This window comes from Myxine glutinosa, chromosome 2 (genome assembly GCF_964187855.1).
Source record: "Myxine glutinosa chromosome 2, kmMyxGlut1.1, whole genome shotgun sequence".
Taxonomy (NCBI): domain Eukaryota; kingdom Metazoa; phylum Chordata; class Myxini; order Myxiniformes; family Myxinidae; genus Myxine; species Myxine glutinosa.
In genome coordinates, this window is record NC_136262.1 from 104,559,582 (window position 1) to 104,578,071 (window position 18,490).

General features: G+C 40.9%; 1 protein-coding gene across 3 annotated transcripts in view; it reads left to right on the forward strand.

Annotated features, from left to right (window-relative positions):
- Positions 1–17,996, forward strand: part of MTHFS (methenyltetrahydrofolate synthetase) — a 74,160-nt gene extending 56,164 nt beyond the window's left edge. The window contains exons 3-6 of one of the 3 annotated variants that reach the window (XM_068107582.2): positions 4,016–4,180; positions 16,667–16,790; positions 16,891–16,956; positions 17,712–17,996. In XM_068107582.2, coding sequence (XP_067963683.1) covers positions 4,016–4,180; positions 16,667–16,790; positions 16,891–16,956; positions 17,712–17,722 — 366 coding nt within the window. In that variant the 3' untranslated portion in view covers positions 17,723–17,996. Of the gene's footprint in view, positions 1–4,015; positions 4,181–16,666; positions 16,791–16,890 lie in introns of all 3 variants that reach the window. The other 2 variants (XM_068107580.2, XM_068107581.2) reach the window with 2 other exon arrangements.
- The last annotated feature ends 494 nt before the right edge of the window (positions 17,997–18,490 follow it).

Below are 18,490 nucleotides of genomic sequence, written 5' to 3' on the forward strand. Positions count from 1 at the left end.
TAATGTAATTTCCTGTTTGACCATATTTAAATATTCCTGTCTCACAATCATCCGTTTTACCTTACAAGTCCTCATGTTCATCTCCCACAATGTTCTGAGCTGATTGTTCATTGTTGCTACAGCTGTAGTTCAAACAGCTACAGACCTCTGTGCATGGGAGTTTATTGCTGCGGCAACTACAGGAGTTTCCTTTGCATCCTGATTTGCAGCCACATTTTACCAGCTTAGTCACGGCCTCTGGTGCTGGAGGGTTCAAACACATCACCGGAAGAAATCTATTTTCCTCTGACTTCCATCCGCAGTCAGTGGGAGAAGGAAGGGACGGTTGACTTTCGCATGCCTGCATCCATATCATTGCAATATAATGTGCTCGCAGAATGTGTGGTGTCAATGATCCAGAGGTTGGAGGCAGACTCTCTCCCTCGGCCTGTCGATTTGAGTACAAGAACCATCGTAGTGCATTTACTTTGGTGTGTGTTTTGGATCTGTACAATAAGCAAACGAACCTTTCCAGTTGGTCAATTGCGTTTGGAGAGGGTGTAGCAGCAGATTTGCCAAGTGAAGCAAGTGAATCCAGTATCATATCATCGCAGGACATGAACACCTTCATACACCAGTCCTTTGTCCTGCCGGCGAACCTGCCACACATATCTGATCCTGTGAAAGAATGAAACCCGAGAATAGCTGAGGCGCGGTTAATTCCTAACTTTTCAAAGATAGGTTTGACTGCAATTTTCCTATTCAGTTTTCCTTTTCCGGTAAGGAAATATGTCTCAGCAGGTAGCTGTGGATACATGTGGATCATCAGCAAGAAGACATCGGTATCTGGAGAGTCTATTACAAGTTCTACATCGCCGTTAACTGTTAGGGCATGGAGCAAGAGTAACGTATCCGCTTCTTCATGACCGTGTTTTACCAATTCATCAGGCACACTTACATTGCCTTTTGTCTCAGTGCCGAAGGTTACCATGAACTTCTTCAATTTGTTGGCAGAGCTGTTGCTGTGATCCAGAGTCTTTGCAGCTAAATACTCTACAAGTTCTGCCTTGGTTTTGACACTTGAAAGGAAGTCCTTCAAGGAAATATTCTGGATCAGTGTACTATCTTGGATGTGATAGTAGGTCGAGTTTCCCTTTGTTCTCTTTTTTCTCATTTGCTCTTTCAGAGAACTTTCGACGTATCTGTCAAATACCAGTCTTACTTCGTCGTAGTTAGCTGCAATCCTGATAAGCTTTTCAAGAAATGACATGGCAAAATCACTGCATGTTTTCATTTTGTCTGTCTTGGAGATGGAGTTAACGAGGGCCATGCCATCTATGACTACAACTTTAAATTTCTCAGACATGTCGGACATGTCAGTTGAAGCTTCTTGCTCAGGCTGCGCTTCTTGTACTTCAGGCGCCTCGGCTTGGGGTGGTACTTCAGTTTGGGAGTTTTCACTCAATACTTGGTCGCCAGAAACACTCGGTATGGCATTAGCTGGATCGCTTGTGGCTTCTGTTGGGCTAGGTTGCTCCTTGGTAACTAGCACTTCAAGATGATGAAGGACCTTAGCCTTGTCATATGCTAGGAGAAGTGACCCATCCGAAGCGAAAAGGGCACGTGGAACAATTCCAAATTCATACTTCCCAATGCAGTCCTTTAGATCAAGGTCTGGACGGCTTCTTGATGCTACTATAAACCTCTGTAGGAGTCCTCGTTCTTCTTTGACTTTAATGAGTTTGTCACCTGCTTTCACTTTCTTCACTGTGTTGGCACTTTTGAAAGTGCCTATGTTCTTTCTCTTCATTGGATCCCACACTGAAAGTTTTCCTTCTGTAAGGCGTTCTTTGACAAATGTCTGGAACAACTGTTGTCCGATGGCATCGCGGTCTACTATGTCCTTTGTTACCTTTTCATCAATTACTTTCTTGGTAAGAAGGTTACACAGGTCACTCTCATCGGTTACGAATGGGTCTCCATGAACAACAAATACCTCTGTCAATCTAGCGGAATTTCTCATTACTCGGGTGGACTTTCCCCCTGTGATCTCGTGGTGTTGGTCTCTGGTATCAGCACCTTCCATGCCATATTCTCTTTGAAACTCCTCTACTAGATTACACAAGTCAGGTGCAATCAGGAAGAAACGGTCTAGAGCTCTCTCAATTTGGGTTATTCCAGTAATGCCTCCAATGACCTTGAGTTTGCGGTTCTCCTGCTCAATTCCGTGATCTGGACCTATTGAAGTGAATGCAGCAATCCCCTTCGTCACACAGAAATTTCCTTTCAGGAGTTCTGCCCAGACATCTGGAAAAACTTGTTCTGTTTGCTGCATTGTTGACAGGTACAAAGGGAGCAAACGTGCGTAGTTCAGGTGGTCCTGAGCAAAGAAGTACTTGATAAGAGCTTCAGTGCTTTCCATATGCAGCAGCAGGTCCCATTGTCTGGTAGCTCTAATATACTGAAGGATAGTTTCAAACTGCCTCAAGTAGTTACGGATGTAGTGTTGAATTGGTGCTGGATTGCTTTCAAACTGTCCCAACTTTGTGAGGATATCTCTAGATTCGAACATGGTCATGGTTTCTCTGACGGCATCTCTGAGGTTTTGACGGTTGCCTGTGTTCATGCTGATATCTTTCTGATATGCTTTTTCCAAATCAATGGACGCTTCACTTAGGAACACTTTCTCTTCTGGTGCTTTTGTTAGGAACCTGTCAAAGTAGAGATGGTATAGAGCAAGCAATGTTACGGTATGTGCTTCTAGGGACCTGTAGAGATGTTTTCCATTTAGGATTTGCGTTACGGTTGTTGGAGAATATAGTCCAGCTTCGACCCAAGCCTGGTCAATGCCGCTTCCTTCTGCCATATTGAAATTGAATTTGAATTTGACTGCCATATTGAAATTAATTGTTTTTGAACTCCTTGGTATTGAAATTATGGGTATTATCACTAATTTGGACCTCATACTGTGTTCAGAATACCAGTTTTAATGGAATTTATATATTTTGGCGGCCATCTTGGATTTGACACCCTTAATCCGTTTTAAAAAATTAACAACCTATTTTTTCGAACATGTGACACCCCAAAGACAAGGAATCAAGTGGAATTTTGCTTTTAACAAAAAAAAAACACGACAGCCATTTTTAAGACATAGCAGCCTACACTATTTGTCCTGGGGTCCCTCACCCATCCCAATACCCAAACCCTCGTCCCTCCTTCCACCCCATGGTACGTAAAGTGTATTCAGCTTGTTTCGTGTCATTGCTTGGCATACGTGTTTCTTCTGGGAACTAGATATGAGGTTTGGTTTGAAGAAAAAAAGGGAAGGAAATGAATCGTATACCTTAGGCCTGGGAGGTGGGTATGTGCAGTGGGGGCATTTAACCATCTTTATCTGCCATTGTAGATTATGTGATCATAGAACTATGAAGAGTATTTTATCCACTGCGACTTTTTAATTTATTTAGTTTGATTTGGGAATCTGCTTCCTTTGACATAGTATGGGATTAAATTGTGAGCACTGATCATGATGCTGGCATTCCAAGTTTTGAATCCAACGTCCTATGTTTATTTGTCCATTGTCGAATAATGTCTTTGTTATTATTTATCAAGTACAATCATATATCCCCCTGATGTCCCACTGCAGAACAATATGTATGTAGCAACACCAAGAGAGCTTTATTGGGTGGAGATTTTAAAAGAAAAGGAAATCCAAAAGGGGTTCCTATTCCCGCACGCAGACTTGAGACGCGGTGCTTCCGATCTAAGATTTATAAAACTTTGGGAGTCGGACGCTGTTTTATGTTTCTTTGACTTCTCAGAATTCGGAAAGACCTCATCCTGAAGGAATCCCAATTCCCATCTTTTCTTCTTAACGGGCCTGCATCGAGACCAAGGCAGATTTGATTGCATGCTTTTGAATGTTGCAAACGCTTGCTGTGTGATTATTCTGGTTAATTTATTCTTTCTTTGAGATATAAGACAAACGTTTGCTTTGTTTTCGTTTTTTTGACTCCCCTTCTTATCCCGCATGCAGCTGATTAAGCACCCGAAGTTTGTACGTTCAACGCGCATTTCCATCTACCTGAGCATGCCAGAAGAGCCCAGCACATGGGAGATTCTGGGTTCTGCGCTGCGGGTTGGAAAGGCCTGCTTTGTTCCACGTTACGCCTCCAACCGCACACACATGGACATGCTGCGGGTACTAATGAACTCCCATTTTCTGTTTGCTATTCATAGTTGCTTTTTCAAAGCAGGCTCATCTAGTGAAATGGCACTTTATGCTTTTGCAAGAAATACTTGTGCCGGCAGTAAGAGGAAGTCAGGAACTTTCCTCCTTGACAAAAGATATTGTCAGAGCTGAACATTTCAGAGATTTGTGGATGCAAACGACCTCAAGTTATGGTTACAATGCAGTAGCAGCAACAATATGCTCGTTCTATGCAAAAATAGGACCACTGGACCTGTAGCGTATCGGACTAATGTTGTAACCAAAATTTGGTAGCATTCTGACTCGTGGGTATGAAGAAGATTTTTGAAGGCATTTACACGATTTTCCCAAAAAATTGACTAAGTCGGTCATTTTGACACACTTCCAGTCATGTGATCGGCATGGCCTCCACAGTTTAACATCAGGACCCTGTCTTAATGTTGTAAACCAAATTTTGCAGCATTCTGACTGGTGGGTTTGAGGAAGATTATTGAAGGAGTTTACTTAGTCTGCCATTTTGATCTACTTAAAGTCACGTGACCAAAATGATCTTTGCAATCCCCGTTGCCAGTCAAGAGCGGAACCTTGCTGCCAAATTCAAGCCAGATAGGCGCAGCTGTTTGGCCGGAGAAGTCGAAATAGGAGACGGACGCATGGATGGACAGATGGACGGATGGTGCACAATGACAATACTTTTTCTTGAATTCCAATTCCAGATAAGCTAAAAATTGTCATTGAGAAATACATCCATTTGTAGAAACGCCCATACAGTTGCAACATCAGTAACAACTATTAGCATGGTATAGTCACCATCCGTATTAGAAAAGACAACAAAAAAAACTTTGAACCAGTTTGAGAGATTGGCCCAACTTTCCTGTTCAGCTTTCATATGGAAGATGTCATGTTTTCATCAACCTGGAATATGAAACAGTGACATAAACATTAAACTGGAAATGGTTCCCAGTAGAGCCAACTATAGTAATACCAGCCAATTGGTAACACTTGAAATTCTTCCTCATAATGAAAGAAAATGTTTGTTTTTTTCAAAAAGTGACACCATGGACACCAAGACAAAAAACAAGACATGGACACCAAGACTGATGCTGCCCTCTGGAAACCATAAAAAAAAAAAAAAAAAAATAGGGGAATTAAATAATTTTTAAAAAAACAATCCAAAAATTAAATAACAACATTGAAAATATTTAAATAATTGATATTGGAAGAAAAATCATTGACAATTGAAATTTTCTTTTTGGAAAATCGAAAAATCAAATAACTAAAGAATAAACAAGAAGACATCATGCGGAGCATGATACTTGCAAAATCCGCCCCCCCAAAAGTTCCCATTGACACAGCAAATTGTCCATTTCATGAAGATTAAAATTTACGATCTTGATCAAAGCTCGGGTCAACAGGATGAAAAGTGACGATTTTTCAGATGAAAAATGATGATTTTAGAAGTTTGACCTTGAGTTGACCTTTGATCTTTTGACCTCAATAGTTGGTTTCCCAATTCAGTGAGGCAATACACAAATGCTGTTCAATTTCCAAGTCGATCAGATGAAAATTGACGTTTTTTTTCAGATGGAAATTTATGATTTTGGAAGTTTGACCTTCAGTTGACCTTTTGACCTCAAAAATAGTTGGTTTCCCAATTCAGTGAGGCAATATGCAAATGTTCAATTTTCAAGTAAATCGGATGAAAATTGACAGTTTTTCAGATGTAAAGTGATTATTGTGGAAGTTTGACCTTGAGTTGACCTTTGACCTTTTGACCTCAAAAATAGTATGTTTCCCAATTTAGTGACTCGATATGCAGATGCTGTTCAATTTTCAAGTCAATCGGTTGAAAATTGACAGCTTTTCAGATGAAAATTGATGATTTTGAAAATTTGATCTTGAGTTGACCTTTGACCTTTTGACCTCAAAAATAGTTGGTTTCCCAATTCAGTGAGGCAATACACAAATGCTGTTCTATTTTCAAGTCAATCGGATGAAAATTGATGGGTTTTCAGATGAAAATGAATGATTTTGGAAGTTTGACCTAGAGTTGACCTTTGACCTTTTGACCTCAAAAATAGTTGGTTTCCCAATTCAGTGAGGCAATACACAAATGCTGTTCTATTTTCAAGTCAATCGGATGAAAATTGATGGGTTTTCAGATGAAAATGAATGATTTTGGAAGTTTGACCTAGAGTTGACCTTTGACCTTTTGACCTCAAAAATAGTTGGCTTTCCTATTTCGTGACACAATTTTCAAATGCTTTTCAATTTCCAAGTCGATCAGATGAAAATTGACGGGTTTTTTCAGATGAACATTTATGATTTTGGAAGTTTGACCTTCAGTTGACCTTTGACCTTTTGCCCTCAAACATAGTTGGTTTCCCAATTCAGTGAGGCAATATGCAAATGTTGTTCAATTTTCAAGTAAATCGGATGAAAATTGACGGTTTTTCAGATGTAAAGTGATGATTGTGGAAGTTTGACCTTGAGTTGACGTTTGACATTTTGACCTCAAAAATAGTATGTTTCCCAATTTAGTGACTCGATATGCAAATGTTGTTCAATTTTCAAGTAAATCGGATGAAAATTGACGGTTTTTCAGATGTAAAGTGATGATTGTGGAAGTTTGACCTTGAGTTGACCTTTGACCTTTTGACCTCAAAAATACTTCATTTCCTAATTTAGTGACTCAATGTACAAATGCTATTCAATTTTCAAGTCAATCGGATTTAAAATGGTGATTTTAGAAATGTGACCTCCAGATGACCTTTGACCTTTGACCTCAAAATATATTAAGCCTCTCGATTGGGACGACCTATACAACTTGGTGAAGTTTCGTGACGATCGGTTTTGAATTGTGACCTGTAGGCTAGTGACAAACAGACAGACAGGCAGACAAACAGACAGAACCACAAACGCAACCGACCAATATACTTGAAAAATCTTCGATTTTGCAAGTAATAATTGGAAAATTATCCTTCAAGAAAGCGGGATTACTTGGGCACCAAGATTAAACACTTAATGCTTCCCTCCAGGACCATAATAGTGAGACTGATATGGGGACTGCTTAATAATGGTGCAGGATTGTTTATTACGGACACAGCTATTCCCAATGTCCTGGATGGGAGGCCTCCACACAAGTCCTTTAAGTATTACAGGCTAAGCGATGGCAAGATAGTTCAGTTGGTCGTGTGCTCACCTTTGAGCTACATGGTATGTTCCTGCTTGCAGTGGATTCCAAGTAATGCCCACAATGCAACGTTCTTTGTCTATCTTTTACATCCATAAACACCTTTTACATCCATAAATCCATAAACACGGGTCGCGGACAAGATGTTACTTTGGGCCGAGCGGATGGTCAACCGCGACCGTTACAGGATCCCCGATTGGCCCGACTCCCCCAACGTTGACCAGATCGCGCCACAGATATTCAATTTGGAAACCTCTAAAGCGACCGAAAGAGAAGGAAGAGAGAAGAAGACAGAGTACGGAGGAATAATAGGATTTATTATACACACAAGCAAAAAGAAGGAGCGATCAAAGTTATTTACAAGCAATGGATGGAAGAAGCAGTCACACAGTGAATCGTTAGCTTATCTATGCAGTTTACTTAACCCCAATTACGAGCTTTACCCCAATTAATTACCCCAATTACCCAATTACCCAATTACCCCAATTAATGTATCTTTTACATCCATAACGGATAAAAATGACAATTTGTATTCCCATCCGACACCAAAGGGATGGACAGTAATGAATGCAAGTGTTTTTATTTTCTGCTTTGTAATATCTCAAAAAAGGGTCAATTTGATGCAATTTAAAAAACTGAAGCTTTGAACTTTTAGTAAAAACTGTCACACATTCGGTATTCATTTGCTGTGGAATGACCTATATGCAAGTTAATTACAAAAGGGATGTGCATGTTGTCAGATGTTAACGGTAAGGAAGGGTTGGTTTGCCAAGGTAGATAGGTTGGTTTACCCTTGGTAGCCGAAGACAGCTGTTCACACGTGACGTGAGCAACTAGGAGCGTGAATTTGTTTATCATGTAGGAGCCTGAGCCCACACAATGGCCAAACTCTGAGATAGCTGGCAGTTTATCCTGGTGCCGAGCACCATCCGAGAAGACCAGATTACTTGCTGCCCACAGTTTAGGCAGGAATTTGGAATTTGTTCACGGTGCTGGGAAAACTCGCCTACTCTTCGTGAAAACTCCCATCCAATAGATATATTACAAGATATATACAAGATCCCGGGCACTTCGAGATGCAACACCTGCAGCCTGCGAAGAACAAATCCGACAGTTCATAGTCGGGTCAGAAACGGAATCCAGACGAGACAGCTCAAACAAAGATAATCTGCACTATCCTGTTGGACTGGTTTGAATATATACAGTCGTGTCCAAAAATATTGGCACCCTTGCACTTTTTTCAAATAACTCACAATTTTCTCTGAAAATAAGTTGAAACTGACAAAAGTATTTGGTCTCCACAATTCTTTTTTTTCACTGTTAATATTACAGAACCTTTGTTTTTGATTCAGAACTTAATATATCTTTTTAAATCAGAAAATAAAAAGAAATTGCATTGACAAAATTATTGACACCCTAGACTTGGTATTTGGTAGCACATCCTTAGGATAAAATAACTGTAGTCACGCGCTTCCTATAGCCATGAATGAGCTTCCTCCACCTCTCTACTGGCAGTTTGTCCCATTCTTTTTGTGCAAACTGCTCCAGTTCTCCCAGATTTGAAGGACGCCTTCTCCCAACTGCTGTTTTCAGATCTCCCCACAGGTGTTCAATGGGATTTAGATCTGGAGTCATTGCTGGCTACTTCAGAACAGTCCAGCGTTTTGTCTTGAACCATTCCTGGGTGCTTTTTGAAGTGTGTTTGGGGTCATTGTCCTGCTGCAAGACCCATGACCTTCAACGGAGACCCAGCTTTCTGACACTGGGTTGAACATTGCGCTCCAAAATGCCTTGGTAATCTCCTGATTTCATGATGCCGTGCACACATTCAAGGCACCCAGTGTCAGAGGCAGCACAGCAACCCCAAAACATCACTGAACCTCCTCCATGTTTGACTGTAGGGAAGGTGTTCTTTTCTTTGAAGGCTTCATTTTGTTTTCTGTAAACATAGAGATGATGTGCTTTACCAAAAGGCTCTAATTTGGTCTCATCTGTCCACAGGACATTCTCCCAGAAGGATTTTGGCTTGTCCAGGTGTGTTTTGGAAAACTCCAGTCAGACTTTCTTATGTCTCTCTCTCAGCAGCAGTGTGGTCCTCCTGGGTGTCCTTTCATTGAGTTGGCAATAGATTGTGAGAGTTGAAACTGTTGTACCTTGTGTCTGAAGTTCGCATTGAATCAGTTTGGCAGTTGATTGAGGTGCTTTCTCCACCATTTGAACAAACCTTCACTGCAATCTTTGATCAAGTTTTCTCTTATGGCCACATCCAGTGAGGTTGGCTACAGTGCCATGGGCCTTAAACTTCCTGATAGCATTGCGTATGGTGCAAACAAGAACATCAATGTCTCTGGAGATGGACTTGTAGCTTTGAGGTTGTCCATGCTTGGCTACAATCTTGTGTCTGACCTCCTCAGACAATTCTCTGGTTTTCTTTCTTTTCTCTATGCTCATTGCGGTACACACAGTGACACAAAACAGCAGAATGACTCCTTTTCTCTCTTCAAACTGGTTAAATGAGTGATTTTATATTGCAGGCACCTGCAACTCACCACAAGTAAGTTCAATTCCAAAGTAAAGGAGAATCACCTGCTGGAAATCTAATTATTTCTAACTTCTAAAAGGTGCCAATAATATTGTCCGGGTCATTTTAGGATTTCTGTGTGGAATAAGCTAAGATTTAGTAGTTTTTCCAGCTTTTTTTATTTGTTGCACTGCAATCCAAAGAAATACATATGTGGATATCAAAGCATTGTTTAATTTCAACAATTTTCTGCAAGAAATGGTGCATTATTTGAAAAAAGTGCAAGGGTGCCAATATTTTTGGCCACAACTGTCTATACATAATTATATTTATATATATATATATATAAAGTGAAAATGTTTTTTTTCATACAGAGTCAAGGATCGTGTAAGAGCTAGAACACTAAACGGGTCAGGAGCAATCGGACAAAAGGAACAGGAAAGAGAGGGGAAACACCAACAGCAGAGTTGAAGGACAAAATAGAGGGAGTCTTGGACAAATAAGGGGTGTAGGGAGGAATGAGGTGGTAGGAGTGGACACATGGGGGTGGAAACAATGGATTTAGAAGCAAACGCTCAGTTGGTTCCATAGGCGAGAAAAAGTGCAACGAATGAGTAGAGGTGAGCAGGGCTTTTCTTGATTTGGGTAGTTTAACCAAAAAGGGGGTTGATGGTGGACCATGTGCGCACCGCAGAAGCCAGGGGGGCAGGAGGTGGGGCAAAGCTCTGAAAGAGCAGAGAGGACAAGACCAGCAAGGAGGCGGTAGAAGACAAAGAGACCACAACTTGTCTGCGATGGGAAAGTGATAGGCCCATAGACTCAGTTTCATCGTGAGAGATTCTAATGATTTTGTGGGTCTGGGTTTCCACGGCATCAAGCTGAGCAAGGTGTGAGGCAGGGGCACCAAACCAAAGGGGAGAGCAGTGCTGCTCTATCAAGCTGAGGATGAAGGTTTTGTATGTAGATAAAAGTTTAGATTTGCCAAGGAAAGACTTTGCATGATGGAATATTAGGCAGTTAATCGTTTTGGAGGCCAACTTAGATATGTGGTTTGCCCAAGAGAGTTCATGGCAGATGGTGAGGCCCAAAAGTTTCTGTGACTGAACCACTTCGAAAAGGGTTGTTAAGGAATTAGATGGGAGGGTTCACCAGACGGTCCTTTCCGAGAGACAGAGTGAGTGTGAGATTTGTCAGGATTGGAAGACATATTCCAAGTATTTGACCAGCTTGTGATTATATCAAGGTCTGCACAGAGGGAAGAGGTTGTTGCCTGCCTATCTTAAAGGTGAGCGATGCCACGGTCGAGGGTGGTGTCATCAGCAAATATTTCCCAGAGAATCAAAAAGATCATTCATGAAGATTAGGAACAGGACTGGGCCCAGAACACTGCCTTGGGGCATCCCAGCCTTAACAGGGAGAGGAGATGAAAGGATTCCATTGAAAGAGGAAGTTAGTTTAAGGAAAGGAATTGAAAGAAGAAGTTAGTTTCATGAGATAAATAAGTCATTCAATCATAGGTTAATGAAGTGGAAGAGTAACGCCTCTTGTCTTCTCGGTGGAGGATGGAGTACCCCCCAGGCAGTCTCTGGCCAAAAATGATTGATTCTCAAAATTGCATTTTATAACTAGAAAGAGCAATCAGAGATTGCAGACCCTCACCAGGACATGTTTTCAGTGGTTTTTAAAAGGCCTTCGTGTTAAAACAAATATGGCGGCCGAACCACGTGACTGATGACGTCATCATTATTTTTTTCTCTACCAATTTATCCCTAGAATCTAGATGATGCTCAAGAAATTACATCTTGATCAGATGAAGTTTTGTACTTGTCGAATTATGACGTCATAATGGAGGCACCTATGACATCATCATTAACATATTTTATTCCCCTTGGAGAGTTCTTTACAATGAGCCATGTCTAAGTTTTTTCTATGCAGCACTTTCGGAGATATGGAGGTGCAAAGTTTTTCGTTTTTTTTCCAAGATGACGCCCATACCACGTGATCCATGACGTCATAATTATCATTAAAAAAATTATACAGGTGGAGTTGCACCTATGGTGAAAATTTCCTGTCAATCGGACCAACGGTTACAGAGAAAATCATATTTATTCTGTGTGGACAAACAAACAAACAGACAGACAGACATGAAAAATCACTCATATAGTGAGACTTGGCAAAACAGAACGAAGTCGAATGGCACTCAGTAGAGCATCATTTTGACCTCAAAAATCATTAGTGGTTGAATTCAGTGACCTGATATGCAAATAGTCTTCAAAGTTTAAGTTAATCAGATGAAAATTGACAATCTTACTATAATTCACCAAATGTCCGTCTGTCCGTTTGAAGGTACTGCAAAAATGGCTGAACCGATTGCAACAATATTTAGGGTGGGTATTCTTGGGACCCCTTGCAGTAAAATAGGCTATATTGTTTTTCCAATTTTTTCCCAATTTTCCAATTTTCCAGTTTTTCCAAACACGATGGAATAATATTTACCGATATGAACAGTGATGTGGCTTTTATTGAAATTCTACAAATACTGTTTAGATTTTGATGAGAATTACGAACCAACCGCAAATGCGGAAGTGGACAGATTACGGCAATGCGCGGGTTTGATAATACCCCAATACAACCGTCATTCAATTGTAATGTTTAATCGTTAAACGTTAATCGTGTTAATAGTTTTGTTAAAGTATCAATGGATGATTGGAATTGAGTGAATACAATTACGATTTTGAATTCGTAATTGTATTCACCCACCCGTACGGAACTTCACATCAGGATTTAAATATTTGTTTATGTCATGAATGTTGTTAAAAGTTTATTATATTAATGTGTATTTGTGATTGGAGTTATGCTGTTTGGAATGAAAAACGAGATATCGAGTTCAAGTGAATGATGAAATGCAGTGACGGTTTTACATTCTAAATGTGAAATTCGCGGATCGCCATATGCAGATTCGCCATTGACTGAGAATGGAACACACGTACCTGTTTGTTTGCGAACGGGTACGTTTTTCATGGAAGTCCTTCATGAACTTTCTGTCCATGTCTGACGTGCGACTGAAGGTGCTACAGGAATATGGAACTTATTGGTTTCATGCTTTAGCATTCGTCGTTTCTGCATTCTCTGTTTGCTTATGGCCTCCCACCCGTGCGTAGCACGGGGACCTCACTAGTTTTAGAAATTCGGCCGTTGTTGACCTTTTGGACTATGTTGACCTCAAAAATAGTTGGTGGTTGGTTTCAGTAAGGTGATATGCAAATCTTATTCATATTTCAAGGTAATCCGATGAAAATTGAGGATTTTAGGTATTTGAAAAGGTTGTTGACCTTTGCCCTAGGTTGACGTTTTGGCCTATGCTGATCTCAAAAATAGTTAGTGGTTGAATTCAGTTAGCTGATATGAAAATCCGATTCAAATTTAAAGTCAATCGGATGAAAATTGAGGATTTTAGAAATTTGAGAAAAGTGGCCTTTGTTGACCTTATGACCTCAAAAAGAAATAGGATTTTGTCGGACCACAAGCTCTACCATTTGATGAAGTTTCGTGAATATCGGTTTCAAATTGCGACCTGTAGTCAAGTATAAGTGAGTGGACAAACAAACACACAAACCCGAGTGATCAACATGCTTGTCAAAAATTTTTTGCCAAGTAACAAACTGACTCAAATGCAATACCCTCTCCTCGGGCGAGGGTACAAATCTGGTGTGGATAAACCACAGGTACAGTAGGATAATTGGGCCTGTCTCCAAGCCATCACAGCCAGGTTGCTGGTCTCTTAATATTCCCGATCTCATCTCCACCTGTCTGCTTGTCTGCCTCTGCACAGTTTTTTTTCTGGGCCACGCACATTTTTCAGTAACCCCCTCCTGGTCAACGTCCCCACTTCAAGACTGTCTAGCTCACCTCCACTCTTTTCTCTCTTTCCGTCCTGTGCAACCGTCTCCCTCCACCTGTTCATTCCCACTGTTCCCTCTATTGCTTCAAGGCAGCTGCCCATTGCTGCCCCCTCTTACCACCACCCATGATATCTACTTACCCAACGACCCCCAACCTCCATCACGTTATGTCTCATTACCGAATTATCATTCACATTTCCCTTTATCTCCACTACTTTATGGTCTCCACGGCTCTGTTCGTTTTTTACCCTGCGCTCGCGAAGCGAAAAGCGGGGTTAAGCATTCAGCTACGTACGTACGTACGTGTGCCGTATGTGTCTGCATTTTAAAAATTCACTTTCTCGGCAACCGTTGGTCCGATTGACATGAAATTTTCACCATAGCAGGGCCTCCTCCTGTATAATATTTTAGTGAATATTATGACGTCAAATGTCAGGTGGTACGTGCGCCATCTTGGAAAAACTTCGCACCTCTATATCTCTGAAAAATTGGGACCTGGCTCATTGTCAACTACTCCCCATGGGGAATAAGATATGTTAATGATGATGTCATCGATGCCTTCGTTATGACGTCATAATTAGACAAATACAACACTTATCCGATCATTATTTTTTTTAAATTTCAGCAACTGTTGGTCTGATGGACACGAAATTTTCACCATAGGAGCGCCTCCTCCTTTAGAATATTTTAATGACAATCATGACGTCATAGGTCATGTGGTACAGGCGCCATATTGGAAAAACCGAAAAATGTTGCACCTCAAAATCAACAAAACCGCTGCATGGAAAAAAATTAAACATGGCTCATTGTAAAGAACTCCATTGGCGAATACAGTTACATGAAAAAGTAAGTACACCCCATGTAAAGTTTTGACTTTTTCAACATATTTCAACATACAGCTATTTAATCTTCATTTCAACAATATTGATAGATAAAGGTGATATAATATAACAAATATCATGAAACATTTACATTTTGTAGTCCATTGTATAATTTAAATAAACATAAATGCAAATTTCGCATGTGGAAAAAGTAAGTACACCCCTACATTTATCACTACTTCAAATACATAAAATTAGAATCAGGTGCACCAGCTCAGGTGCAAATGATTACAACATCGTTAGAGAGGATCTTGGAGGAACCTGTCTTATTTAAATCTCAGACATTTAGTTTGGTTTGCTCTTTGTTGTTGAAGTGTGCAGCGTCACCATGCCTAGATCAAAAGAGCTCTTTGAGGCCTTCAGAAAGAAGGTTATAGATGCCTACGAGTCTGGGAAGGGATTTAAAAAGATCTCCAAACAATTTGAAATCAATCATTCGACTGTCCGGAAGATCATCTACAAGTGGAGAAGATTCGAAACAACTGCCAACTTGTTCAGGCCAGGCCGCCCCAGCAAGTTCAGCCCGAGAGCAGACCGAAAGATGCTGAAAGAAGTTTCTAAGAACCCCAGAATGTCATCACGGGACCTACAGGTAGCTCTTGCCACTGTTGATGACAAAGTGCACGAGTCTACCATTAGAAAGAGGCTGCACAAATTTGATCTACATGGGAGGTGTGCCATGAGGAAACCTTTGCTGTCCAGAAAGAACATCAGGGCAAGACTAAAGTTTGCCAATGAACACCTAGGCAAAGACCAGCACTTCTGGAACAATGTGCTCTGGACAGATGAGTCAAAGGTAGAGCTATTTGGCCACAGTACCAGAAGACATGTTTGGCAAAAACCAAAGACAGCATTTGAGCACAAGAACCTGATACCAACTGTAAAGCATGGTGGTGGAAATATTATGGTTTGGGGCAGCTTTGCTGCATCAGGGCCTGGGCAGCTCACCATCATAAAATCCACGATGAATTCTTCATTGTACCAGAGGGTGCTGGAGGATAATGTGAGGCCATCTGTCAGAAAGTTGAAGCTCAACCGAAGGTGGACCTTGCAACATGACAATGACCCTAAACATACCAGTAAATCCACCAAGGAATGGCTGAAAAGAAAGAAATGGAGGGTTCTGGAACGGCCAAGTCAAAGCCTGGATCTAAATCCCATCGAGATGTTGTGGGGGGATTTGAAACGAGCTGTGCATTCAAGAAACCCCTCAAACATCGCACAGCTGAAAGAATGCTGCATGGAGGAGTGGGCAAAAATTTCTCCCAGTCGATGTCAGAGATTGGTAGACAGTTATAAGAAACGCCGACTTGAGGTTGTTTCCGCCAAAGGGGGCAATACCACCTATAAGAGCCAAGGGTGTACTTACTTTTTCCACATGCGAAATTTGCATTGATGTTTATTTAAATTATGCAATGGACTACAAAATGTAAATGTTTCATGATATTTGTTATATTATATCACCTTTATCTTTCAATATTGTTGAAATGAAGATCAAATAGCTGTATGTTGAAATATGTTGAAAAAGTCAAAACTTTACATGGGGTGTACTTACTTTTTCACGTGACTGTCGGTGTTGTTAATGATGACGTCATTGGTGCCGTAATTATGACGTCATAATTAGACAGGGACAACGCTTAGTCTGATCAGTTTGAAATGTATTGAGCGTGTTCTATGCAACAATTATATTAGAGAATATTAATTTTATGATGTCATCGCTCACGTGGTCTGGCAGCCATATTGGATCAAAGAAAAATGTTCAAAAACAGAAGAGTTGGCTCGTAACAAGTTGACTGCGCAAGGTAAGTATTCTATGAATACCATTTAGTTTGGTTTTGATTCACGTATGGTTATTCGAGTTGATGGATGTCTACCCTTGTATGAATCTTTTCATCCAAAGAAGGCAGCTTTTATCCTTTGGAATGAATGCGTTGTGTCCACCACATTTTGTTACACACATAATTATTTGTGCACCGTCAGGGTTGTTTATTTGCTCCGCTGCAGGTCTCATCCATGGAGGATGTTCTTGGTCTTCCTCGCACAAAATGGAACATCCAGCAACCGGCAATGGTGGAAACCGATCGTGAGGATGCAATGCAGACAGGTGACCGTCACACGTCATCCAAAAGCTTATTTGAATACAACAGAGATGGAGAAATTTGTTTGTTCATGCTTCGGAATGAATTGGACCGCACTTTCCGCAGGTGGTCTAGACCTGGTTCTCGTTCCGGGATTGGCTTTTGATTCTCAAGGTAACCGTCTGGGTCGAGGTAAAGGATACTACGACACATTTCTTCATCGCTGCCGCATCCCATTTCCGGACGCCCTCCACACTAGCTCTCCCGAGTGTTCTGGACCCTATACCATTGGCCTTGCTTTCCTTGAGATGCTGTACCCTGGGGTCCCTGTGCATGAGCACGATGTGATCATTAATGAGATCATTTCGCCATAAAGTGGAGCCAGAAATGTCTACTTATCCACAAACGCTGCATGCTGTACATACCGACGTCTTCAACAATTGAACTCACCGTCTGAATCAGTGAAAAGTGCTTTTAATATAAAATAGATACTGTCGTGTAGTAAATTAATTGATCCCAAGTACTTGATTTTTTGAATGAATATCTATCTTGATTAATTTGTATTGTTACCCCCCCCTAATTTTAACAATTTGTATTGTTAAAATAATTTTTAAAGTGATTCTTCACCATTGAATGATATGGCCAACCAGGCGGAGGTATGCTCTCTACTGAGTGCCATTCTAGTATTGTAATTGTAATTGATTGTAATTGTATACTACCTTAAATTGCATCCACACTCGGAGGCCGTCTGGCACTCAGGAACACCTGCGGAACACCACACTGTTCATACATTAATTATCTTTCTGCACAGCTGTGTTTGTCTCTCTGTTTCTCTGTTGTCTTCTCTTTTCCTCCTTCTGTTCTTCCCTTCCTCCTGGCACCTCCTCCTCCTTCCTTCCCCGACTTTCTGGTCTCTCCCCCTCCTCACCTCCAGCCTCCGTGCGCAGGCAACCGGTGAATGCACAGACAACGGCAGCTGCAGGAAACGCACTGGATGCGAAACGTCACTCGAGCACAATCCATCTCCTCGTGGCATTTGAGGAAACCTGTTGCCTGTGCTGTGATACAGTGACAAGTATTGTACATATTATTTTAGCCTTCATCGGATGTTTATTGCGAATATAATGAAGTGTGAAACCTCATGCATTCATTTGAAAAACAACTTGAATATACTTTTGGAACATGAAATCTCTGATGGTGACTATTCTAATTAAACAAGACCGAAAGTCTAACAGCGGAGTAGCCGGGCTTGTTTGATACTTTCGTTTAACAGGATAGTATGACCTGGGTAGAGATACCAGTTAACAAATAATGTAAGTATTAAATTATTTTGAAGTACTCGAAGTCTCTAAACTGTCTGTCACCATGGAAGTGAAGACATTGCATTGAGACACTGGTTTATTCAATATGTTTCGAGTCAACAATGAACCAACCATACACCGCTTCAATCTAGTAACTTTGCAGTAACGCCAAAGGGATTGCAGTTACGATTATATTTACTATGTTATTATTATTACGAAAACGATACCACTGTATTAAGAAACCTGGGCTAATTTGTCCGAAGCGGCCTGAAGGTGAGGCATGAAGCCTAAGGCCTATACTTCCACTATGTAAATTATTGTAGCGCGGATGTATATGTGGCGCTACAAGGTGATGTATGGCTTGCACTGGACTCCATAGAGTCATGGTCACCCTTTACAGTGATGTACTGTATGTTGTCCTCCTG